This window comes from Camellia sinensis, chromosome 9, assembly GCF_055761805.1.
Source record: "Camellia sinensis isolate YWXY chromosome 9, ASM5576180v1, whole genome shotgun sequence".
Taxonomy (NCBI): Eukaryota; Viridiplantae; Streptophyta; class Magnoliopsida; order Ericales; family Theaceae; genus Camellia; species Camellia sinensis.
The window spans coordinates 22,457,180-22,477,477 of record NC_138969.1 but is presented as its reverse complement, the minus strand read 5'-3'; the positions used below and the strand labels follow the sequence as shown (position 1 = coordinate 22,477,477).

Here is a 20,298-nt window from a genome sequence, read left to right as displayed (position 1 = left end):
TTGAGTATTTTATTAATACAAGAGGTATATGCCATTTTTTAAAAAAAATTAAAAATTTAAATGTTATATATATTTTGAAAAAAAAATATACTTACTAGATTAATTTATTTTTCTTGTAAAATAATTTTTTCACAATGTTTATAGAAGAAATTATGTTTAATTATTAATGTACTCAAATTAACTCAATATTTTTATACATGTACTTTCATTCCAAAAATAAAATTTAAAATTCTACCTTTGGTGACAAGACCCCCCATGCGTTTCGCGTGGGGAGCCAACTGACATGTATAAAGAGTGGCAAAACAATAAGTTGAGTCTCAAGCTCCAATTAGAAAAAATGTCATTTCTACAAATTAATATTATAGCCTACCATTGTGATGGGCCATTTGGTATAGAAATGATGACGTATAGCTTTGCTACATATCAAACCACGTAGCTTGAGCATAGAGGTGGTCATTTCAGTTTTTCTACAAAATATTTCATATAACAAGATATTTATAAACCAAGAATTTACCCATATAAAAAAAATTGATGGACAAATTATGGATTCATAAGTTTGGATTTATAGTATTTTTGTTCCTATAATATATAATAAATTTTTCCAAAATGTTAGAGATCTATAGTTTGGTATAATGATATAATAAGAGTTGGACCTTTTATCATTGAATGTGTAATAAATTAAAAATTGACACATATTATGCCACATCATTGTCGGTCAAAGTTTGGATGTTTGTTTTTAATTTCCTCTTTCACATAGTGTTCACTATCAAAATGGTCTTGTTCGGGTAAGTAAAAAAATTCTATATTGTGATTACCTCCATTTCTAATGCCCATGAAGTTGAAGAAGAGCCTTAGGTGAAGGTAATGTTAGTTAATAATTAAACAATAACTTATATGATTTTTTTGTGTCTAAGATTGCATGTCTTTCATTTGTTTGCTACGTAGTGTTTTTGTTGTGATTTATATATGGTTTATAGATTTATAGCAATCGAATATGCTTGTGTTTGTAAATATATTTATATGAGAAATTATAAGCATGTTTGATTTATCTCTCAAAATATGTTTTTGGAGAAAAAAATTCAACATGTTTAGTTGAAAATTTTAGAGAAAACAATTTCAAAATCACTTTTCTCTCTACTACATATCAATCAATCATTTTTTCCCTCTCCTCTCTCGTTCTCAGTCATTCAAAATTCCAAAACTCCAAAACTATTTTCAAAATATACAACCAAACAAATTTTCAAATTTTCTAAACTCTCTCCAAAAAATTATTTTTGAAATAATATCTTCTTTCAAACTTAGCCACCTGTATTGAGTATACATGTTGGGTTAGCCAACCAAAAGCCATCATGTTTTTCTATTAAAGTTACTATTGTTCGGTACACATATGTCTAGATACAAGGGGTGATTTGGCTTGTTTAAAAAATGAATTTTGACCTTCCAAAAGATAAAATTATATAAAAGTGATAAGTATTTTTAATTTTTTTTATTTATTTCACCAAATAAATTTTTAGTTAAAAAAATTGAAACAAGCTTTTAAAAATCAAATCAAATCAAACATGGGCAAAGTGGATATGCATGGGCTGGATTTATTTGGTTCTAATGTCTTTTTTAGTGATTAACACAATGAAGAAATTAGTAATTGCTTTGGTTATACCCATTCAACCTAATCACTCAAGCAAGCAACCAATGAACAACAACGCTCAAACAAGGTTACATATTTTTATGGTTAAACCATCTGTCAAACAAGACAATCTAATATGTGATTTTTTAATTTACAATTTTTTTTAGGATAAATTACCAATAAGTCCTATTTTTGGGACTTATTATTCATTAAGTCATATTAATAAATTTATCAGTCTCACTTATTTTTATGAATAAATTTACAGTGATAAATTTGTTAATAGGACATGTAGGTAAATAAGTTTAGTTAATAGGTCTGATTAGTAAGTGTTTTTTTTTTTTTTCCATGTATGGAGATGATACTTAATTTGAATTTAATGCTCCCAAACTCAAATTTTTGTATCTAATCAAGTCTATTTGTAGATTGATATTACGACTTTAAAATTATCTAAAAACACCTTCATAATACTATTTATTGTGGTGCATCTTATTCTCAGTCAACAACAGCGCGACTCTCACACACGGAGTGCGTGGGCGTCCAACTAGTAAAAAAATAAAATAATGTGCAATTGAATTACCCACTCTCCAAATCAGTTGAGCTGTGATGCAAGTGAGCTAAATTGAGTTTTAATATATTTGGATTTGTTTATTAAAAATTTAACGAGTTCGAACTTAAACTCAAATTCAATAAAAAATTAACGAACTGAGTTTAAACAAAGTTGATTTAGGCTTGATTTGAATTCGAGTTTGTTCACAAGTATTAACGAGTCAAAAAAATTATAAATTTATATTTGTGTATGACACTAAAATTATAATTAAAACTTTAATTATACAATTATATATAAATATATTTAAAAAATTAATATTTTACCAAAATAATAATATCTCACACCACTATTATATAAATGTATTATCTATTGTACGAGCACGAAATAATTCTTCTCGTATGATCCTGTTGATCAAGTTTGCACTCCTTCAAACAACGTTGCTTTGCCACCTGAAAACACAAACGTGAGCTAACCGGCGGATGTGTGCCGGAAACCCCTCCGATGCCTAAGTCAGCAACTAGATAATAGACAATAAGCTCTGTGTATTCTGGAGTAAGAATTGGGATACCTCTACATAGGTCTGGTCATGAGCTTTTATAGACTCTGCTTGGCACATTCCTAGTAGGATTCCAACTCTCCCTATGAGAGTCCTCCTAGGAATCACACACCCTACTCATTACCAACCAAGTGAGATGGTTTTGCCTAATCCTAGCAGGACTCTACTCTCTTTAGCAGAGTCCTCCTACGAGTCACACTCCTACTCACTACCAACCAAGTGAGATGATTTGCATAATCCCAGTAGGACTCTAACTTTCCTTACCAGAGTCATACTAGGAGTCTCATCACTGCAAGCCAAGTGAGATGGCTGAACCCTTTACCTCGGTTTATACATTCCTAACAGAACTGACTTATCTCGGTCCCCTGCCATTCAGATCGTTTGATTGGAAGCCGATCTAATGAATGCCACCCTGTCGAGCTACACATAGCTCGGTCCTCGCCATTGATGTTTCCTCGATTTTGTCTGTTTAGACCAAGCTAACTGCAGCAATCTCTGATCGAGCTAACAAAGGCGACATCCAACTTGTGAAGCCCAAACACCTCAGCCCATAGCTTGGTTCGAACTTTACCTGGCCTAAGCTTGTTAGTTTTTAGACCGAGCTACAGCAGCTCCTATCTCGGTCCGATGTGCGGCCCAATCTTCCAAAGAAGCCTCTTCCTTAGCTTGGCCCAATTTATTTATAAATTACCCTCTCAATTGCCCCTTAATTCCATCTACGCAGCATGATTGAGATTACTTTCCTCTAGCCGAGGTAAAAACGCTCAACTCTGCCGAACTAGAGAAGTTTGTTCGGTCTCACAGCTCGTTCAGTCCCAATAAGTCTGGTCAGTTGCTCAGCACGTCATTCCACTAATCTGGCATGTCTGGTACGACGCTATCCCAAGGACAGGTGGCGTGCCCTCATTAGCCCCGTTCTCTTATTACAGCCGTCATGCCAAAAATTTGAATAGCCCTACTTTTTTGCCTTCAACGTATATATTCTTCGAGTTTGTAATCGTCGGCGAGTCGTTCTTTCTATGTCTCGCCGAGTAGACTAACTCGGTTTACAATAACCCTGCCAACCTACTTTGGCCAAGGTAACCATCATCCCGGCCAAAGAGTTCAGAAATTTGTTGGTCAAACCTGCCAACCTTCTTCAGCCTAGATCCTGATCTCGGCTGAAGAGAACGAAGTGTTGGTTATTCCAGCCAACCCTCTCTAGCTTAGATCCTGATCTCGGCTGAAGAGAACAAAATGTTAGTTTTTCCAGCCAACCCTCTCCAGCCTAGATCCTGATGCCTAAATCCTGATCTCGGCTGAAGAGAACAAAATGTTGGTTTTTCCAACCAACCTCTTCATTCCAAATCTTGATCTTAGTTGAAGAGAGCTCAAAGTTGGTTATTCCTACTAACTTAGAGTAAAGTGTTTGGTTATTCCGGCCAAACGTTCTGCAGCCTAGATTCTTATCCTCGACTTAGGAAAAGTAAGTGTTGGTTTTTCCAGCCAACCTCTTCAGCCCAGATCCTGATCTTAGCTGAAGAGAGCTCAAAGTTGGTTATTCCTGCCAACTTAGAGTGAAGTGTTTGGTTATTCCTGCAAAACGTCCTGCAGCCTAGATCCTTATCCTCGGCTTAGGAAAGAAAAAAGTGTTGGTCAAACCTGCCAACCTTTTCTGTTGCCTCCTAGTCGGGCAAACACTTATTTAGAAAGAGTTGGCCAATCTTGCCAACCTTCCCAATTGCCCCCTAGTCGGTCAAAGACTTTTGCGTGGTCAATCCTACTTGTCAACCGTGTTAACTCTGGCCAAAAAGCTTTTTGTCTGGTATCACTGTTGCGCCAAACTCTGCCTTGGTGCGCACCCCGTCTTCCTCTGCCTGGATGTGTTGGTGCACTCTTTCCATTAGGGCTTCCATAGTAAGGGGCGGCGTCATTGTCATTGAATCCCTCAACTTATTGCCAGCCGGCAAACCTCATTTGTACTGTGCGATAGCTAAGTTTGTAGGACAATCTCCAATCTGATTAAAAGTCTCCCAATACCGGTTATTGTAAGACCTCAATATTTCTTTCTCGCCCATGTCTATGGAGAGAAGCTGGTCAATCTCCATTGGTGTCTTGGTGTTCGTTCTGAATCTGGTCGAAGCTATGCTGCTTTCTGGCAACCTTTTAAACCATGTTAAACCCATGTCGCCAAGGCTAGAAGGAAACAAGATACACATCAGAACCTCGTTTCGCCGATACACGGCCATAACCTGGCGAAAGTGGCTCAAGTGTATGTAGGGGTCCGACTTCCCCTCATAAGTAGTGAATTTGGGCCGGTGGAAGCCTGAGGGTAATGGTGCGTCCTCAATTGTCGGAACGAACGGCGAGCTTTGCAACCTTGCTAACACTTTGTCTGCTGGTTCATAGGCAAGGCGCGGCTCTAGTGTTCCTACCTCGGCATTCCCATGTGTTCTAGGAACCAATCGTTGTAGTTCGGAAACTCTGCGGGGGTCGTGAGCCTGAGTGTCTTCTCTCCTTCGAGCCCTTTCAGTCCTCATTCTCTCAAGCCTGGAGTAGCGTGCCCTGGAAGTCTTTGATTGTGTATCGCCCGACCTGAGACTTCTTCTTTTAGTTTGTGATAGTGTGACTTGTCTGTCACGACCTTCTAAGTGGCAAGAGTGTGTGTTGCCTTTGCGCCCCTCTTTTGTTGCCACCCGTTTGCCTTTTATCTGGCGCTTCATCGTCTCTATGTCAGCTGCCATTCTTCTTATTACTTCGTCTTGCTCCCTTACGCGATCTTCGAGAACCTGAGGATCCATCTTCCGTCTCTGTCTATCAGGGCTCTAAGAGCGGTGTGGACTTGAGCCCTATCTTTCTCTTGCTTTTCTCCGCAGATTCCTTTGCTGGAGATCTAATTCTGCCATGGGTAGGATAGAAGGTAAACCTTCGCGCCTCCCATCTCCTTCCGGTGTTTTCCCATCAATAGCAAATTGTGGCAAGTCTTCATTGTGCGCCATTGCTTTCAACTAGAGAGGAAAACTTGATCAAGAGGTTTTGCTCTTTGTGAAATTCCCACAGACGGCGCCAATTGTACGAGTACGAAATAATTCTTCTCGTATGATCCTGTTGATCAAGTTTGCACTCCTCCAAACAACGTTGCTTTGCCACCTGAAAACACAAACGTGAGCTAACCGGCGGGTGCGTGCCAGAAACCCCTCCGATGCCTAAGTCAGCAATTAGACAATAGACAATAAGCTCTGTGTATTCTGGAGTAAGAATTGGGATACCTCTACATAGGTCTGGTCATGAGCTTTTATAAACTCTGCGTGGCACATTCCTAGTAGGATTCCAACTCTCCCTATGAGAGTCCTCCTAGGAATCGCACACCCTACTCACTACCAACCAAGTGAGATGGTTTTGCCCAATCCTAGCAAGACTCTACTCTCCTTAGTAGAGTCCTCCTAGGAGTCACACTCCTACTCACTACCAGCCAAGTGAGATGGTTTGCATAATCCTAGTAGGACTCTAACTCTCCTTAGCAGAGTCCTACAAGGAGTCTTATCACTGCAAGCCAAGTGAAATGGCCGAACCCTTTACCTCGGTTTATACATTCCTGACCGAACTGACTTATCTCAGTCCCCTGCTATTCAGACCGTTTGATTGGAAGCCGATCTAATGAATGCCACCCTGCCGAGCTACACATAGCTCGGCCCTCGTCATTGATGTTACCTCAGTTTTGTCTGTTTACTCCAAGCTAATTGCAGCAATCTTTGACCAAGCTAACAAGGGCGACGTCCAACTTGTGAAGCCCAAACACCTCGGCCTATAGCTCGGTTCGAACTTCACCTGGCCTAAGCTCGTTAGTTTTTAGACCGAGCTACAGTCTCGGTCCGATGTGCGGCCCAATCTTCCAAAGAAGCCTCTTCCTTAGCTCGGCCCAATTTATTTATAAATTACCCTTAATTAGCTATGATTTACATTTACATTTTTTAAACATATAAATAAAGTATTTATCTTATTTTTTTTATATATATTACATTATATAATATATAAATAATAAATATTAAACGAGTTAGTTAGCGAATTGAATTTACAAGCCAACTTTATAAGAGGTGATTATAATTTATTTTAATTTAAGAATTTGGGTTAGATGGTTTAGTGTAGTTTTTGTTTATAACTTTTTAGGTAGAAATAACTTAAATAAGTTGAGAAAAACTGATTATTTAGAAGCTGGAGAATGAGTACTTTTGATTTCTACTTTTTGATTATTAACTTTTAGCTTATAATAAGTTGCACCAAACAGTACCAATATATTTAGATTTATTTATCAAAATTTTAATAAGTTTGAGTTCAAACACAAAGAAATTTAACAAATTAAATTCAAACAGACTTTAAGCTTTCGTTTGGCAACTTGGGTTGGGTTGGGTTGGGGTTGGAGTTATTTTAGTTAAAAAAAGACAAAATACGTTTTTTAGCTTAATAAGATAAAATAATGTCACATTCAATCCATAATTATTATATTTTTTCTCTCTCACAAAAAGTCAAAACAACATATCCTAAACAAGACATTTTAACCCCAGACTTAAAAAATCAAAAAGCCTACTCACTCTGAAACCAATTATAAACGAACTCTAACAAATCGAGTCGAGTCTATTAATTTGGAGCCTTAATTTTGAAATTTTTTTATATATAGATAGAATATATGACATATGATATTTTTTATTATTATGATTGGATTTGATAATAAAATCAATTATATTTATGTTAAATATTTAAAGAACAATAAAAGTTATATATATTTATAATTGATAGAAGGCAGTGACACGGACTACTTAGACATACAAAAATTTCTCCTTAATTTCACCAATTGGCCACACAATCACAATCACAATCACAATCAGATAAGATAAGATTTTCAAACCGCGCTTTGGAGCCTCTCTCTAGAGAGAGAGAGCGAAAGAGAGCTCTTTGTTTGCTCTTCCTTCAATTTCAATGTCTTCTTCGTAGAGAGAGAGAGTTCTCAGAAGCCCAATTTGGGCAATCCACAGAAATGGGTATTCACTCCGACGCCCACATTTGCCAGTGCCTAAGCCGCCTAGCCACCCTCCGCCGCAATTCGCCGGTCACAATCTCCGGCCACCGGCGAAAAACCGGCGAACAGTTCGTGGAGGCAATATTGGGCCTCGCCCGTGGGCTTCTCGATCTGGGTCTCCAACCCGGTGACATTGTTGCCATCTGTGCACTCAACAGGTTCCTCTCCTCATCAATTCTTAGCTATACTATATGTATATGTATATGTAATCTATGTATGTATAATGTATGTATTGAAACATTTTTACTGCGGGATTTAAATTCACACAATTTAAATATTCGGAACTATAATAACACAAATAGCATATTTTGGGACTAAAATGGTTATTAAGGCCTCGTTTGCAAAACCGATTATTTTGATAATTTTTAACTTTTTAGAAAAGATTTTTTACAAAAAAATTTGCAGAAAAATAGAGAACTTACGGCACTTTTTAATTTTTTTGGCTAAAATGTATAGTTGACAAGGCTAATTCTATTATTGTTTATAAGGATGTAGTGTAGCTAAAATAGGTTTGATAAGTCAATTAACATGATAATAAGATTTAAATTTTGGAGCTTTGATAATTTATTCCCTTTCTCTCTATCTCTCTATGCATATATAGACATATATACAGTGTTTGCTTATTTATTTTTTATTTTTTTTGGCGGGGTCAGTGATTGGTTTTTGGAGTGGTTATTGGCTGTTACATTTGTTGGAGGGATAGCTGCTCCTCTCAATTACAGATGGGTATGTATGTAAATCACTAAATTGGATATACATGTTTATTTTATGGATTCATGGTTTTGCCTATTCAAGACTTCATGAACGAGTGATCGTGGTTAATTTCTGATACTAGTTACATTCAAGGCATTGAGTGCCATTTGTTGATCAGATAGGCAAAACCCATAGGCCATGTTTAATTTTCAGATAAGATTAGGTGGGATAATTTATCCCGGATACGTTATGCCAAGGAGGCTATTTTTGTCATTTTGCAATGAAAGTCTTATCTAGGGTAAATTGTCCCACCTCCGATGGACAAAATAATCCCCATATGACGGATAAAAGGGCCGTAGGGATAAGTTATTCCGGGTCACAAAATCTGAAGCAAATGCAGGATAATTTATACTGGGATAAACACCCCCCCCCCCCCCCCATATTGAACTTTACTCACTTGAAACAATTGCTATATGACATACCCCCATGGTTTCCTGAGCTTGAGCCTACTAATCACCCTTTTATACCTTATAAGCTTTTTTATCAGCTTTTGTAGTCCATTAACATCAAAGGTTGCACTGAGGCCGAAATCTGAATAGTGATAATTGTTCTTCAAATGACTAGTTAAAACAATTTTAGGCAAAATGATGAAGATTGAGAAATTAAAACTATTTTGACAATTTGGGCTTTGGATGACCAAATCCAGTTGTACAGTTTGAAAATTTGTGCATTCTCATAAATAAGCTTCAACAACCGTATTTGATTATGGAATCTCTTAATAATGTGACCGCCTTATTTAAATTCTGCCATTGTTTGTTAAATACCACATTTAGCAATAATTTGTTATCTCAACATATAGAGCTTGGACGAGGCAAGGTTTGCAATGGAGGTTGTGAACCCGGTAATGTTGGTGATTGACGACTGCTCAAGTTACTGGTATTCAAAGCTCCAGAGAGGTACTATACCGATACTGAGATGGCTTGTTTTCATGAATTCCCCTTCAGATTGCAACAACGAAAGATTTGGTATGTGGATTTCTTGATAAACATACACCATGGAATATATTGTTGATGGAGTTGAATCTTTTTCCTCTTTGAATTATTGACATATTGTCTTGATATTGTTATTTCCTCTTTGTTTTGCAGTATTAACTACTGAAACACTTCGAAAGCGTGTTTTAAGATCTCTGTCATTCAACTACCTCTGGGCACCTGAGAATGCCGCAATAATATGCTTCACGTCAGGTACAAAGTTCAACATCATTTTTTTTTCCTGTTTTGTTTTTTTGTATGCAGATTGTCCGTGGAAGCAACTTTGGGGAAGGCTGATTTTGATGGTCATGGGAATGATTTCTAAAGAAATACACGACATTTCTCAAAAAAATGCGAAGACAGTAAGGAATTGAGAGTGAAATAAGGAACCCGATTTACTATTTTCTTAATTTTCTCATTTTGTATAAATTTTCACCACCAATTGCATATGTTCATGATAAGAAAAAGCTTACTAGTAATTTTGGCTACTCCATATGTCAGATGATAAATTGCAATTTTTCTTTTTTACTTTGGTTTATGCAGTGTTATTAGATTGACAATTTTCGATGATTAAAATCTTTGGAGTCTAAATTTTGGGGCATTCGGTTGGTAGAATTTTTAGTTAAGCTAGCGAAATTGAGTTCACCACTTGAAATATCCTCTTCAACAAGTGGTACTAGAGTCAAGTTGTCATACGTCCAAGTTGTGGGAGCATCATCGTGAGGGAGGGATCGTTGGGTATGCAATGCCGCTCTAAAACCATGCTTGTGGGCACAATGTCGAAAGCCGTAAAAGGCATAAGTGCAGCCTTCCGTAACACCAATTGGTTTTAGGAGAGGTGGTGGAACACTGTCTGACACCTATTGTTGCCCACGAAAGTTAGTTTTAAACTGATGAAATCACCCAACATTTAAAAACCAGTCACCAGAGTATGAGTGGTTGGTCAAAATGCTGCTAGAGTTACAAGTAGGCACTGCTTGTTAGAACTTCGAGAAACAGGAATAGTTTGTCACCATTTGTTGGCCATTCAAATGTCATCAAGTTTTTGAGAAATTATTTGAGTACTTTTTAATTTACTCTCAAATCTTTTAGGCAAACAGTATTTTAATTTGATTATTTGTTTTTGGATTTAGGAACCACAGGACGGCCAAAGGGAGTTACCATAAGACATTCAGCTCTGATTGTACAATCGCTGGCAAAAATTGCGATTGTCAACTATGGTGAGGATGATGTATGCCTTTCCTTCTCAAACATGATTTTCTTTCTTACGCAAATCACAAGGATATGGCAATTCAAGCAGTGGGAATGACAACAGGAAAAATACTAGCAAAGACTAAGGGGATCATGGATTTGGGTAGGGGTTTGGGAAGTGAAAGGAAAATGCGAGGGAAATGTGTATGAAATACATGCTAACTTTTTTCTCCATTTTTCTCGCCTTTTTCAAATCTCTACCCAAATCTATGATTCAAACACAACCTAAGAAATTTATAGATAAGTGCATTTTATGCGTATAGCTCCGGGACAAATTGCTTTAGTTGTTTTGTGGTTTTTTTGTAGGTTTATTTGCATACAGCTCCATTATGCCACATTGGTGGGATATCCTCTGCCATGGCCATGTTAATGGTAGGAGGTTGCCATGTCTTGATACCCAAGTTTGAAGCTAACTCGACACTCAAAGCCATAGAGCAACTCCATGTGACTTCTTTTATAACTGTCCCTGCAATAATGGCTGATATTGTTTCCTTAATCAGGTAAACCATGTGATCCATTTTATTGTGAGAACAAAAGATAGGAAAACATTCTTTGATAGAATGTGTTAGTAGAAAATGCAATTAAATTACAGGAGGGTATGTTGTTAGCACATTTCAGTGTCTGCTTTGCATATGTGACATTTTCATGCTACAAAAACTAAGAAGCTGCATGTGCAGCATTTTTTTACTATGGATATTTGATGCAGTGGTTTCAATTGTGCTTTTGTTTTTTTTGCTTAACAATACTGAGCCATGGCCTTAGTTCTTGAGGATGTAAACATACTTTAACCATTCCAATCACTGTATGCTCTATTTTCCTGTTAAATTATTGATACAAGGATTAAAGCTTATGCCTTTTCTGAAACATATCTTGTCCACAAAATCAAGTTGTTGTAATCGCTGCATTTTCTGGGCTTGATGTGTTAACGATTGGAAATAATTTTGAACATAATGAATGAAGGCATTTGTTACTGGCATTTGATGTTGTGTTTATAGTTTGCCTATATTCACTTTCCTGAATTCATGTTTTTAAGTGGATTTGGTATTGTGTTTGTTTATCTTGACATGTAGTCAATTTTCTCAGTTATGTTTAATTTTTTTTTTTTTTGGCCAGGATGAAGGAGACATGGAAAGGGAAAGAAAATGTGAGGAAAATTTTAAATGGAGGCGGTGGTCTCTCAATTGAGCTTATCAAATATGTCACCATATTTTTCCCAAGAGCTAAGCTTCTTTCAGCTTATGGTGTGCTTCTCTTCCATCTTTTGTTTGTCCTAGTTTTTTTTTTTTAATATGATGTCCATTTTATAAAGAAATGTTGACAAAGGTTGGTTTTTTGTCCAGTCGAAATAGCATTGCACCTCCGGAAATTAACACGAATGAAAACACATCGAATTATATAACATGTGAAAATGATCAATAGTTGAGTTTTGTTTTGTATATCAACAACTATATGATTGGATCACGAAAATGATGATTTCAACTATGCATGGGAGTTGAGATTGAGTCTGGATTAGGCTCAAGCTCTCTGTATGACGTTTTAGCAGATTTGTACGTGAAGATCCAAGCACACAGATCAACGATTCAACATGATTAATTTTATTATGAAAAGCTTTACTTCAATGCATATATGTTGACCAACTCAGTTTTTCTTCCATCAGTATAACTTTCAAATTTGTTTGCTACTTGCAACATAATGTTAAACATGCCTAATTTAGCATTATCACAATTCTTTGCTCATATTTCCATGCAATGTTTTGAAGGAATGACAGAGACATGTTCTTCACTAACCTTTATGACCCTCTATGATCCAACAACCGATAACTCGAGCCATTCATTTCACGTAACCTGTAATATTGATTCCAGTTTGGTTCACCAACCAAAGGGTGTTTGTGTTGGCAAGGCTGCACCACATGTCGAACTAAGGATTAGCTCGGAGGATTGTTCCCACGTTGGGCGGATATTGACTAGGGGTCCCCATGTAATGCTTGGATATTGGGGTCAAATTCCACTAGAGGCATTGAGTGCCGGTGATGACAGTTGGATTGACACAGGAGACGTTGGGTGGATCGATGACTTTGGTAACGTATGGCTAGTTGGGCGATCTAAGGGAAGAATCAAGAGTGGAGGAGAGAATGTTTACCCTGAAGAGGTAAGTGTAAGAACTTAATACATCCCTTTGATAGTCGAACTTCAGATGGAGAAAAATAAAGGAAACGAAATTTGTTATTTCACATTTTCTGTTGGTTTGGTTATAAAGGAATGAAAAGAAGTTGAGTTGGGTAGTTTTTCAGTATATTTTTTTCCCCTTTTTTGACGAACTGCAATGTCTTACAGAAAATCCTATATGTCATCCTATTTATATATTAGCTTAAATAATTTGAAGTCTCCCTCTGTTTTTTTCAGCTGAAAATTTTTCTGGATAATGAATTCATCATTTTTTGGTTTTTGGTATGATGGAAAAGGAAAGTTGACAGAATATTTTATGTGGTTAATGGAAAACAAACATATTTTGGGGAAAACATTTTCCACATTTGAGGTGGAACCAATGCCACCACTCAATAATTGTCACCCCCACCACCATCACTACCACCACTGCCACCACATCACCACCGTTGCCATTGCCACCTCACCACCGCCACCATTACTTCCATCACCACCTTCATCACTAATACAACTACTAGCACCTTAGTTTCAAAGTCGCAACTAAACACACACACACACACAACAACAACAACAACAAAAAGTTTCATTTTCTGTAGAAGAATATTTTATGGAAACAAACGGAGCGTAAGTTTTTGTTGTTGTTTGATGACTCAGGTGGAGGCTATCCTATCCCAACATCTGGGAGTTTCTGGCATTGTAGTGGTTGGACTTCCAGACACTCGTTTGACAGAGGTGGTGGTTGCTTGTTTGCAAATAAGGGACAATTGGAGATGGGCTGATTCATGTTCTGATCACTTAGCTGGAAAGAAAGACCAAACCTTATCCACTCAAATTCTTCAGCAATTCTGCAGAAAAATGAATTTGACTGGGTAATTTTCTTCCTAACTTTTATATGGATCATGCTGATGACAACTCGAGGGATTGTGTTAATGCGAGGAAAATGTCAAAAAGAATAAAATCTTGAGATATGTTTTTTAAAGTAGTGCTCTACAAATAGAAAATTTACACAAAATGGTTATCTGGAATGATGTTGCAGCCTTGGGCTTTATCATATTAGAAACACTGACCCATTAATATGACATATTTTCAAGAAAGTCATTGCCACCTCATTTTGGTATGAAATTTTGTATAAATTTTTGTTTATACTTCATTTTCTGGTTGTTTATGCATTGTTTCTGCATGTTTACACATTTTGATGCCTTTTTGCATGCCTCTTTAGAGTAATAACAACTTTTTAAAAGATAATTAATATCTGAGTCTCTCTCCAGACCCCTAATAATGTGCAAACTAAATTACCAATGGGTATAGCATAGGGCCCATATCTCATTGTGAATAGTTGATAATTTAGCATATGTTTGGGAAGTTGGGTTTGAGGATTTTATGGCTAAAATAGCCATAAAAAATAAAATAAGTTTTTTAGCCCAATAAGACAAAATATCACATCCAATCCATAATCATTACATTCTTTCTTTTACAAAAAAGCCAAAAAAGCCAAAAGCTTTTCCTAAATCAGGCTTTTTAGTCCGAGACTAAAATAGTCAAAAAAGCCAAAAAGCCAACACACTTCCCAAACGAAGCCTTGGTATGTAATTCATTAGGTATTTCTAGCATTTTTGTTATTATTTTCCTTTCTCTTTGGAATTTCATTAGGCACTTCTAGAAAAATATATATATATATATATTCTTTCCCTCTTATATCATACAATGTCTTTCTTCTTCTTCTTCTTCTTCTTCTTCTTCTTCTTCTTCTTCTTTATTTTTTATTTTTATATTTTTCAGGTTTAAAATACCAAAAAGTTTTGTTATATGGAAGAAGCAGTTTCCATTGACTAGTACTGGGAAATTGAGAAGAGATGAAATTAGAAGAGAAGTTATGTCTTCTTCGCAAATCCTGCCTAGCAATCTATAACTACCAAAAATGTTTGTTCTTCTTCTTTTTATTTTTTTATTTTTTGAAATTTTGGTTCATGTATCTTCAAGACTTTGTTGAAGGAAATATGGGGTGAAAACCAAATTAGACAGCAATTTAAATTCCTTGTTTTGCAGATTGTGTAGCTTTCTACAACTTTATACCAATTTTTTATGCAGAATGATGTTGCTTATGCTTTACTTTGGACCTTTCACTTAAAAAAATGTTGCCAAAGGTTAAAAATCTAAAATAAAAAATATATCCAATCAAATTTTAACAAAATGTAAATAAGAGGAAAGTAAGTAAAGTTCCAAGATTAAAGGCTGTGTTTGGTTTGTGTTGTTAGAAATGGTTTTGGAAGTTTTGGAAAAATCAGATTTTTCCTCTAACTTTAGTCTATTTTTTTAGGTAGGATCCATATGCCAAAGTTGGCGGGTCTAAATGGTACCGCGTTCTATGCCGCGTTATGATTCACGTAGTATATTTGGTTGCTCAAAACCTTTATCGGGTGAATGGGAAATTGAAATCAAAGTGGCTCCATGAAAATGGAGTTTTCAGTGGAAATTTCTTAAGATTTGGTTTAAGGCTTGTCCTACATTGATTTGGTAGGTAAACTTTTGTGGGTTTATAAAGCCTGGGTTTGTAACTTAGGGAGGGCCCCAAGGGACATTCCAATTTTGTGGAAGGGAAAAGTTATGGGTAAAGTGGATTAGACCCATTGAACCCAAAAATAAACACACGCGCGCGCCACCGCTGTTCGTCCGTCCGTCCGGTCAGTCGGTCGGGCTGGCTAGACTGGGCTAGGCCTGGGCGCGGGTGCGTAGTGTGGGGTTGGGTTGGGTTTGTCCGACCCAATACTTATCTTTTTGGGTCAAAAACATTCGAATTTATTTTATTTGTTTGGAAATAAAATTTGTCCGTTTTTATTTCAAATTCTAATTGGAAATAAAATTCAAATTTTGATTTTCACCTCTTTAGAAATTCTGTACAGTTTCATATCTATCCAAACAGATCTGAATCTGTTCAAATTCAAATCTAAAACAGGTTTTTATCTGTTTGAAATTTAAATCAGATCTGTCTGAACAGGTATCATACCTGTTGGATTCAAACAAAACAGCCACCATTTTCATCTATAAATAGGTAGTCCCTTAATTGATTTTTTCACTTAATTTTCATCCCAAATTCTGCCTGCTCTCTCTGCATTTTGCTTCATTATTTTCTTGTGAAAAAGAGTGTAAACACAAAGTGTGTTCGTTGTGCAAATAATTTTTTGTTATTATTCGTAGTAGATCATTTTATCTTGGGAGATATACGTCCATAATTTGAAAGCATTACGGACACAGTGTTAAACACTGGACTTGATCAAAAATTTGTTCTACAAATTAATAAGGTAAGTAATTAATTTACTTTTTTATTTTATTATTTTTTTTGTTTCAGATTTTGATTTTGTTTTTGTAACAAAATAAAAATTTGTTTTATTTATTTATTTTATATTCTGGTTTGATTTTTCTAATCAAACAATCTCTCTCATTTTTTTTTTTTTATTTCTTCTGTTTGTTGTTAAGTACACAAACATAATTTTCTTAATACAATGAAGCTTGTCCAACAATCTTAAGACAAACCTATTTTTTGGTGTCTTCATTGTGTTTGTTTTCTATGCTTTTTACAAAGTGATATTCTGATTGGAAAATACAAATAGTAGTTATATACTATTTGACAAATAGTAGTAGTATACTGTTTATTTTCTTTGACAACTAGTAGCAATATATTGGTGTCATTAACAATTCAGAATATTATTTTGTGTAATAGTGTTACAGAAAATTATTATGTAGTAATTTATTTCCCTGGTTTTAGTAACTAGAAAAGTAAAATTATTTTGTGTTATAATTTATTTTCTGGTTTGAGTAAGTAGAAAATTAATTTGTGTTTTGATTTTTCTGATTTTTTACAATCAGATATTATGGCTGCTGAAAGTAGTACTCCAAATCCGATTCTTACAACGACTCCGGTCTCTATCCAAAACTATGTCCAAGTTCTTATAAATTATGGAGAAAAATCGAAAAAATTTAATGGCACCGAGTTTAAGAGATGGAAGCAGAAAATGTTATTTTATCTTATAACTTTGAATCTTAAACCGTGAAGAGGCTCCAGTATTGAGAGAGGATGAAAGTGATCGGCAAGTTGTTGCCGCTGTAGACGCTTGAAAACGTTCTGACTTTCAGTGCAGAAATTACATCCTCAATGGCTTTGACAACATGCTGTATAATGTTTACAACTCTTTGAAACAGTAATAGAATTGTGGGATTCTTTGAAGAAAAAAATACAAGACATAGGATGCCAGCACAAAGAAATTTGTTGTCGGTAAATTTTTGAATTTCGTTATGGTAGACTCTCAAATGGTAATTTCTCAAGTTCAAAATTTTCAATTAATTTTGCGTGATATTCATGCTGTGGATATATCTCTGAGTGAGTCTTTCCAAGTCGCTGCATTAGTGGAAAAATTACCACCGGCTTGGAAAGATTTCAAAAATTATTTAAAACATAAATGCAAAGAGATGACCATGGATGAATTGATTGTAAGATTAAGAATTGAGGAAGATAACCGTAAGGCTGAAAAGAGGAATGGTAAAAATCCATTGAGTCCAAGGCTAATGTGGTTGAACAAGTGTATAAACCACAAAACAAAAAGAGGAAGTTTGTTGGAGATGGTTCTAAACAAGGTGACAACAATGGCAATAAGAAATTTAAAGGAAAATGCTATAATTGTGGTAAGACCGGACATCGAGCTTCTGATTGCCGCCGCCCTAAGAAGGATCGTGGAAGTACAAGTAAGAAGACCACTACTCAAGCCAATGTGACAGAATTAGATTACATCTCTGACGGGGTAAATGACATCAATCTCTCTGCTGTAGTGTCTGAGGTTAATTTGGTTGGAAATCCCAAGAAATGGTAGGTTGACACTGGGGTAACTCGTCACATTTGTGCGGATAAGAAGATGTTCACTACTTATAATGAGGCTGTAAATGGTGAACAATTTTTCATGGGAAATTTTTCTACTTTTACTATCGCTGGACAAGGAAATGTGATCTTGAAGATGACGTCAGGGAAGGAATTTACCTTCAACAACGTACTGCATATACCAGACATCCGGAATAATTTAGTTTCTATTTTTTTGCTAAGTAAAAATGGTTTTAGGCTTGTATTTGAGTTTGATAAATTTGTATTAACAAAGAGTGGTATGCATGTTGGTAAGGGATACATGAGTGATGGTCTCTTCAAGTTGAATGTAATGACGGTTGTATCAAAACTTGCTATTAATAAGAATAACACATCTTTTGCTTATATTCTTGAGTCAAATTTATGGCATGGTAGATTAGGATATGTGAATTTTGATGCTTTGTGTAAATTAATTGGTTTGGATTATATACCAAAATTTGAAATTGATCTTAATCACAAATGTGAAATTTGTGTAGAAGCAAAACTAAGTAAGGCTCTATTTAAATCGGTTGAAAGAAAAATCAAACCTTTAGAATTAATTCATACTGGTGTATGTGATATTAAATTTGTTCAAACTAGAGGAGGTAAAAAGTATTTCATAACATTTATTGATAATTGCATAAGATATTGTTATGTATACTTACTTAAAAGTAAAGATAAAGCCTTTGAAATGTTTAAACTATACAAAACTGAAGTTGAAAATCAACTTGGTAAAATCATTAAAATAGTTAGAAGTGATAGGGGTGGTGAATATGATGCACATTTAAATGAATTTTGTGCACAACATGGCATTTTTCACCAAACTACAGCACCCTATTCTCCACAGCAAAATGGAATTGCTGAAAGGAAGAATAGAACCCTTAAAGAAATGATGAATCCCATGTTACTAAGTTCAGGCTTACCACAGAACTTGTGGGGGGAAGCAATTTTGTCTGCTAATTATGTTCTTAACAGGATACCCCACAAGAAAACTAACAGCATTCCTTATGAATTGTGGAAAGATCGACCACCTTCTTACAAATACTTAAAAGTGTGGGGGTGTTTAGCAAAGGTAGAAGTTCCTGTTCCGAAAAAGATTAAGATAGAACAAAAAACAGTGGATTGTGTGTTTATTGGCTATGTTCAGAATAGTAATGCATATCGGTTTCTGACTTATAAATCAGAAATATCTGATATAAATATGAACATTATTATAGAGTCAATGAATGCTATGTGTACGGGGAAGAAATAATTCTCCTCGTATAATCCTGTTGACTAAGTCCACGCTCCTCCGTACGACGTCGCTTTGTCACCTGAAAACACAAACGTGAGCTAGCCGGCGGGTGTGTGCCGGAAACCTCTCCGATGCCTAAGTCAGAAAACTTGACAAATAGACAAAGCTCAATGTATTCAGGAAGCAAAAATTGTGTGTTGTGTTATGTTACCTCCTCCAAGGTGATGCTTGTGAGCTTTTATAGGTTTTGAGTGGCACAATCCTAGTAGGACTTTTATTTCTCCATGCAGAGTCCTCCTAGGATTCATACTTCTAAAGGATAATGCTTATCCTTTTACACCCCCCCACTGCTTAAACCAAGTGGGTTGGTTTTTACCATGGCTGAACTACCATTTGACCGAAGTAAACTGGCTATGCTGAGCCACAAGGTAGGCCGAACTATCCTTAGTTCGGCCCTTCCTTTTACTCATCTCTGTTCTCCCTTGTATGAACCATGGTATGTTGGGACCGAGCTACCGAGTAGCAAGGTCCTGACTGATCTATCCAGAATACGTCATGGCCGGACTAACTCGGAGACTGGACTAACTCCAAGTTGTCCAGACCGAAGTAGCTTTACAATTCCTGAGCCGAAGTAACTTCATCTCTTTTGGCCGGAGTAATTTTTTCTCTCGTGGGCCGGAGTAACTTTTCAGCCTTTCTTACCCAGTCCATATTTTGGGCCATAAAGTCCATCTCATAGCTCGGTCCAATTTTTATCAAAAATTACCCTCTCAATTGCCCCTTAATTCCATCTGCACAGCATGATTGGGATTACCTGGTGACCAACCGAGCTAACGCTTTTAAGCCTTTCTAGCCGGGCTAAAAAAACCGTGTAGCCTCTCAAACCGAGCTTATTTCACTCCGGCTCCACTCGTTCGGTGAAAACGTCTCTTCAATCACAGTGACTGTAACGCTTCACTTTCTAATGACACGTGGCAGGCTCTGATAGGCTGAGGACGGCTGTCACGCCGTCTTCGTACTTCGTGAAATTTGAACAGTCCCGCCATTTTTCCCTTTCGTCCTTTTCACAAAACAACCCCTTCTATATTTTGGATTACCACTTGACTATCACTCTCTTCTCTCTCCTTCCTGTGTTCTTGCTGTTCTTCCGTTGCACTTGAAGAGGCTGTGACTTTGCTGCCATTTTTCCCTCTTTAGCTTCATCTTCCTCTGGTAAGCTTCAAGAAACCTGCTTTGCTTTTCTTCTTTCTGCTTTCTATGTT

At 36.3% G+C, this 20,298-nt stretch overlaps 1 protein-coding gene across 2 annotated transcripts; it reads left to right on the top strand.

The window, feature by feature from the left end:
* The first annotated feature begins 7,495 nt into the window (after positions 1-7,495).
* AAE14 (acyl-activating enzyme 14) lies at positions 7,496-14,962 on the top strand. 2 transcript variants are annotated; one of them, XM_082886286.1, is made up of 10 exons: positions 7,496-7,938; positions 8,434-8,506; positions 9,333-9,498; positions 9,619-9,717; positions 10,638-10,735; positions 11,062-11,255; positions 11,869-11,996; positions 12,515-12,903; positions 13,572-13,786; positions 14,697-14,962. In XM_082886286.1, the coding sequence occupies exons 1-10, from the start codon at positions 7,739-7,741 to the stop codon at positions 14,824-14,826; spliced, it is 1,692 nt and encodes a 563-aa protein (XP_082742412.1). In that variant the 5' UTR covers positions 7,496-7,738; the 3' UTR covers positions 14,827-14,962. The 2 variants fall into 2 exon arrangements, with proteins under 2 accessions (XP_082742412.1, XP_082742414.1); XM_082886288.1 differs by lacking the exon at positions 8,434-8,506 and having other exon boundaries at positions 7,523-7,938.
* Positions 14,963-20,298: the final 5,336 nt, after the last annotated feature.

Coding starts and splice junctions, on each gene's coding strand:
- AAE14 (XM_082886286.1), top strand. CDS start 7,739: ATGGGTATTCACTCCGACGCCCACATTTGCCAGTGCCTAAGCCGCCTA. Junction 12,904..13,571: donor AGAATGTTTACCCTGAAGAG/GTAAGTGTAAGA, acceptor TTGATGACTCAG/GTGGAGGCTATCCTATCCCA. Junction 13,787..14,696: donor AGAAAAATGAATTTGACTGG/GTAATTTTCTTC, acceptor TATATTTTTCAG/GTTTAAAATACCAAAAAGTT.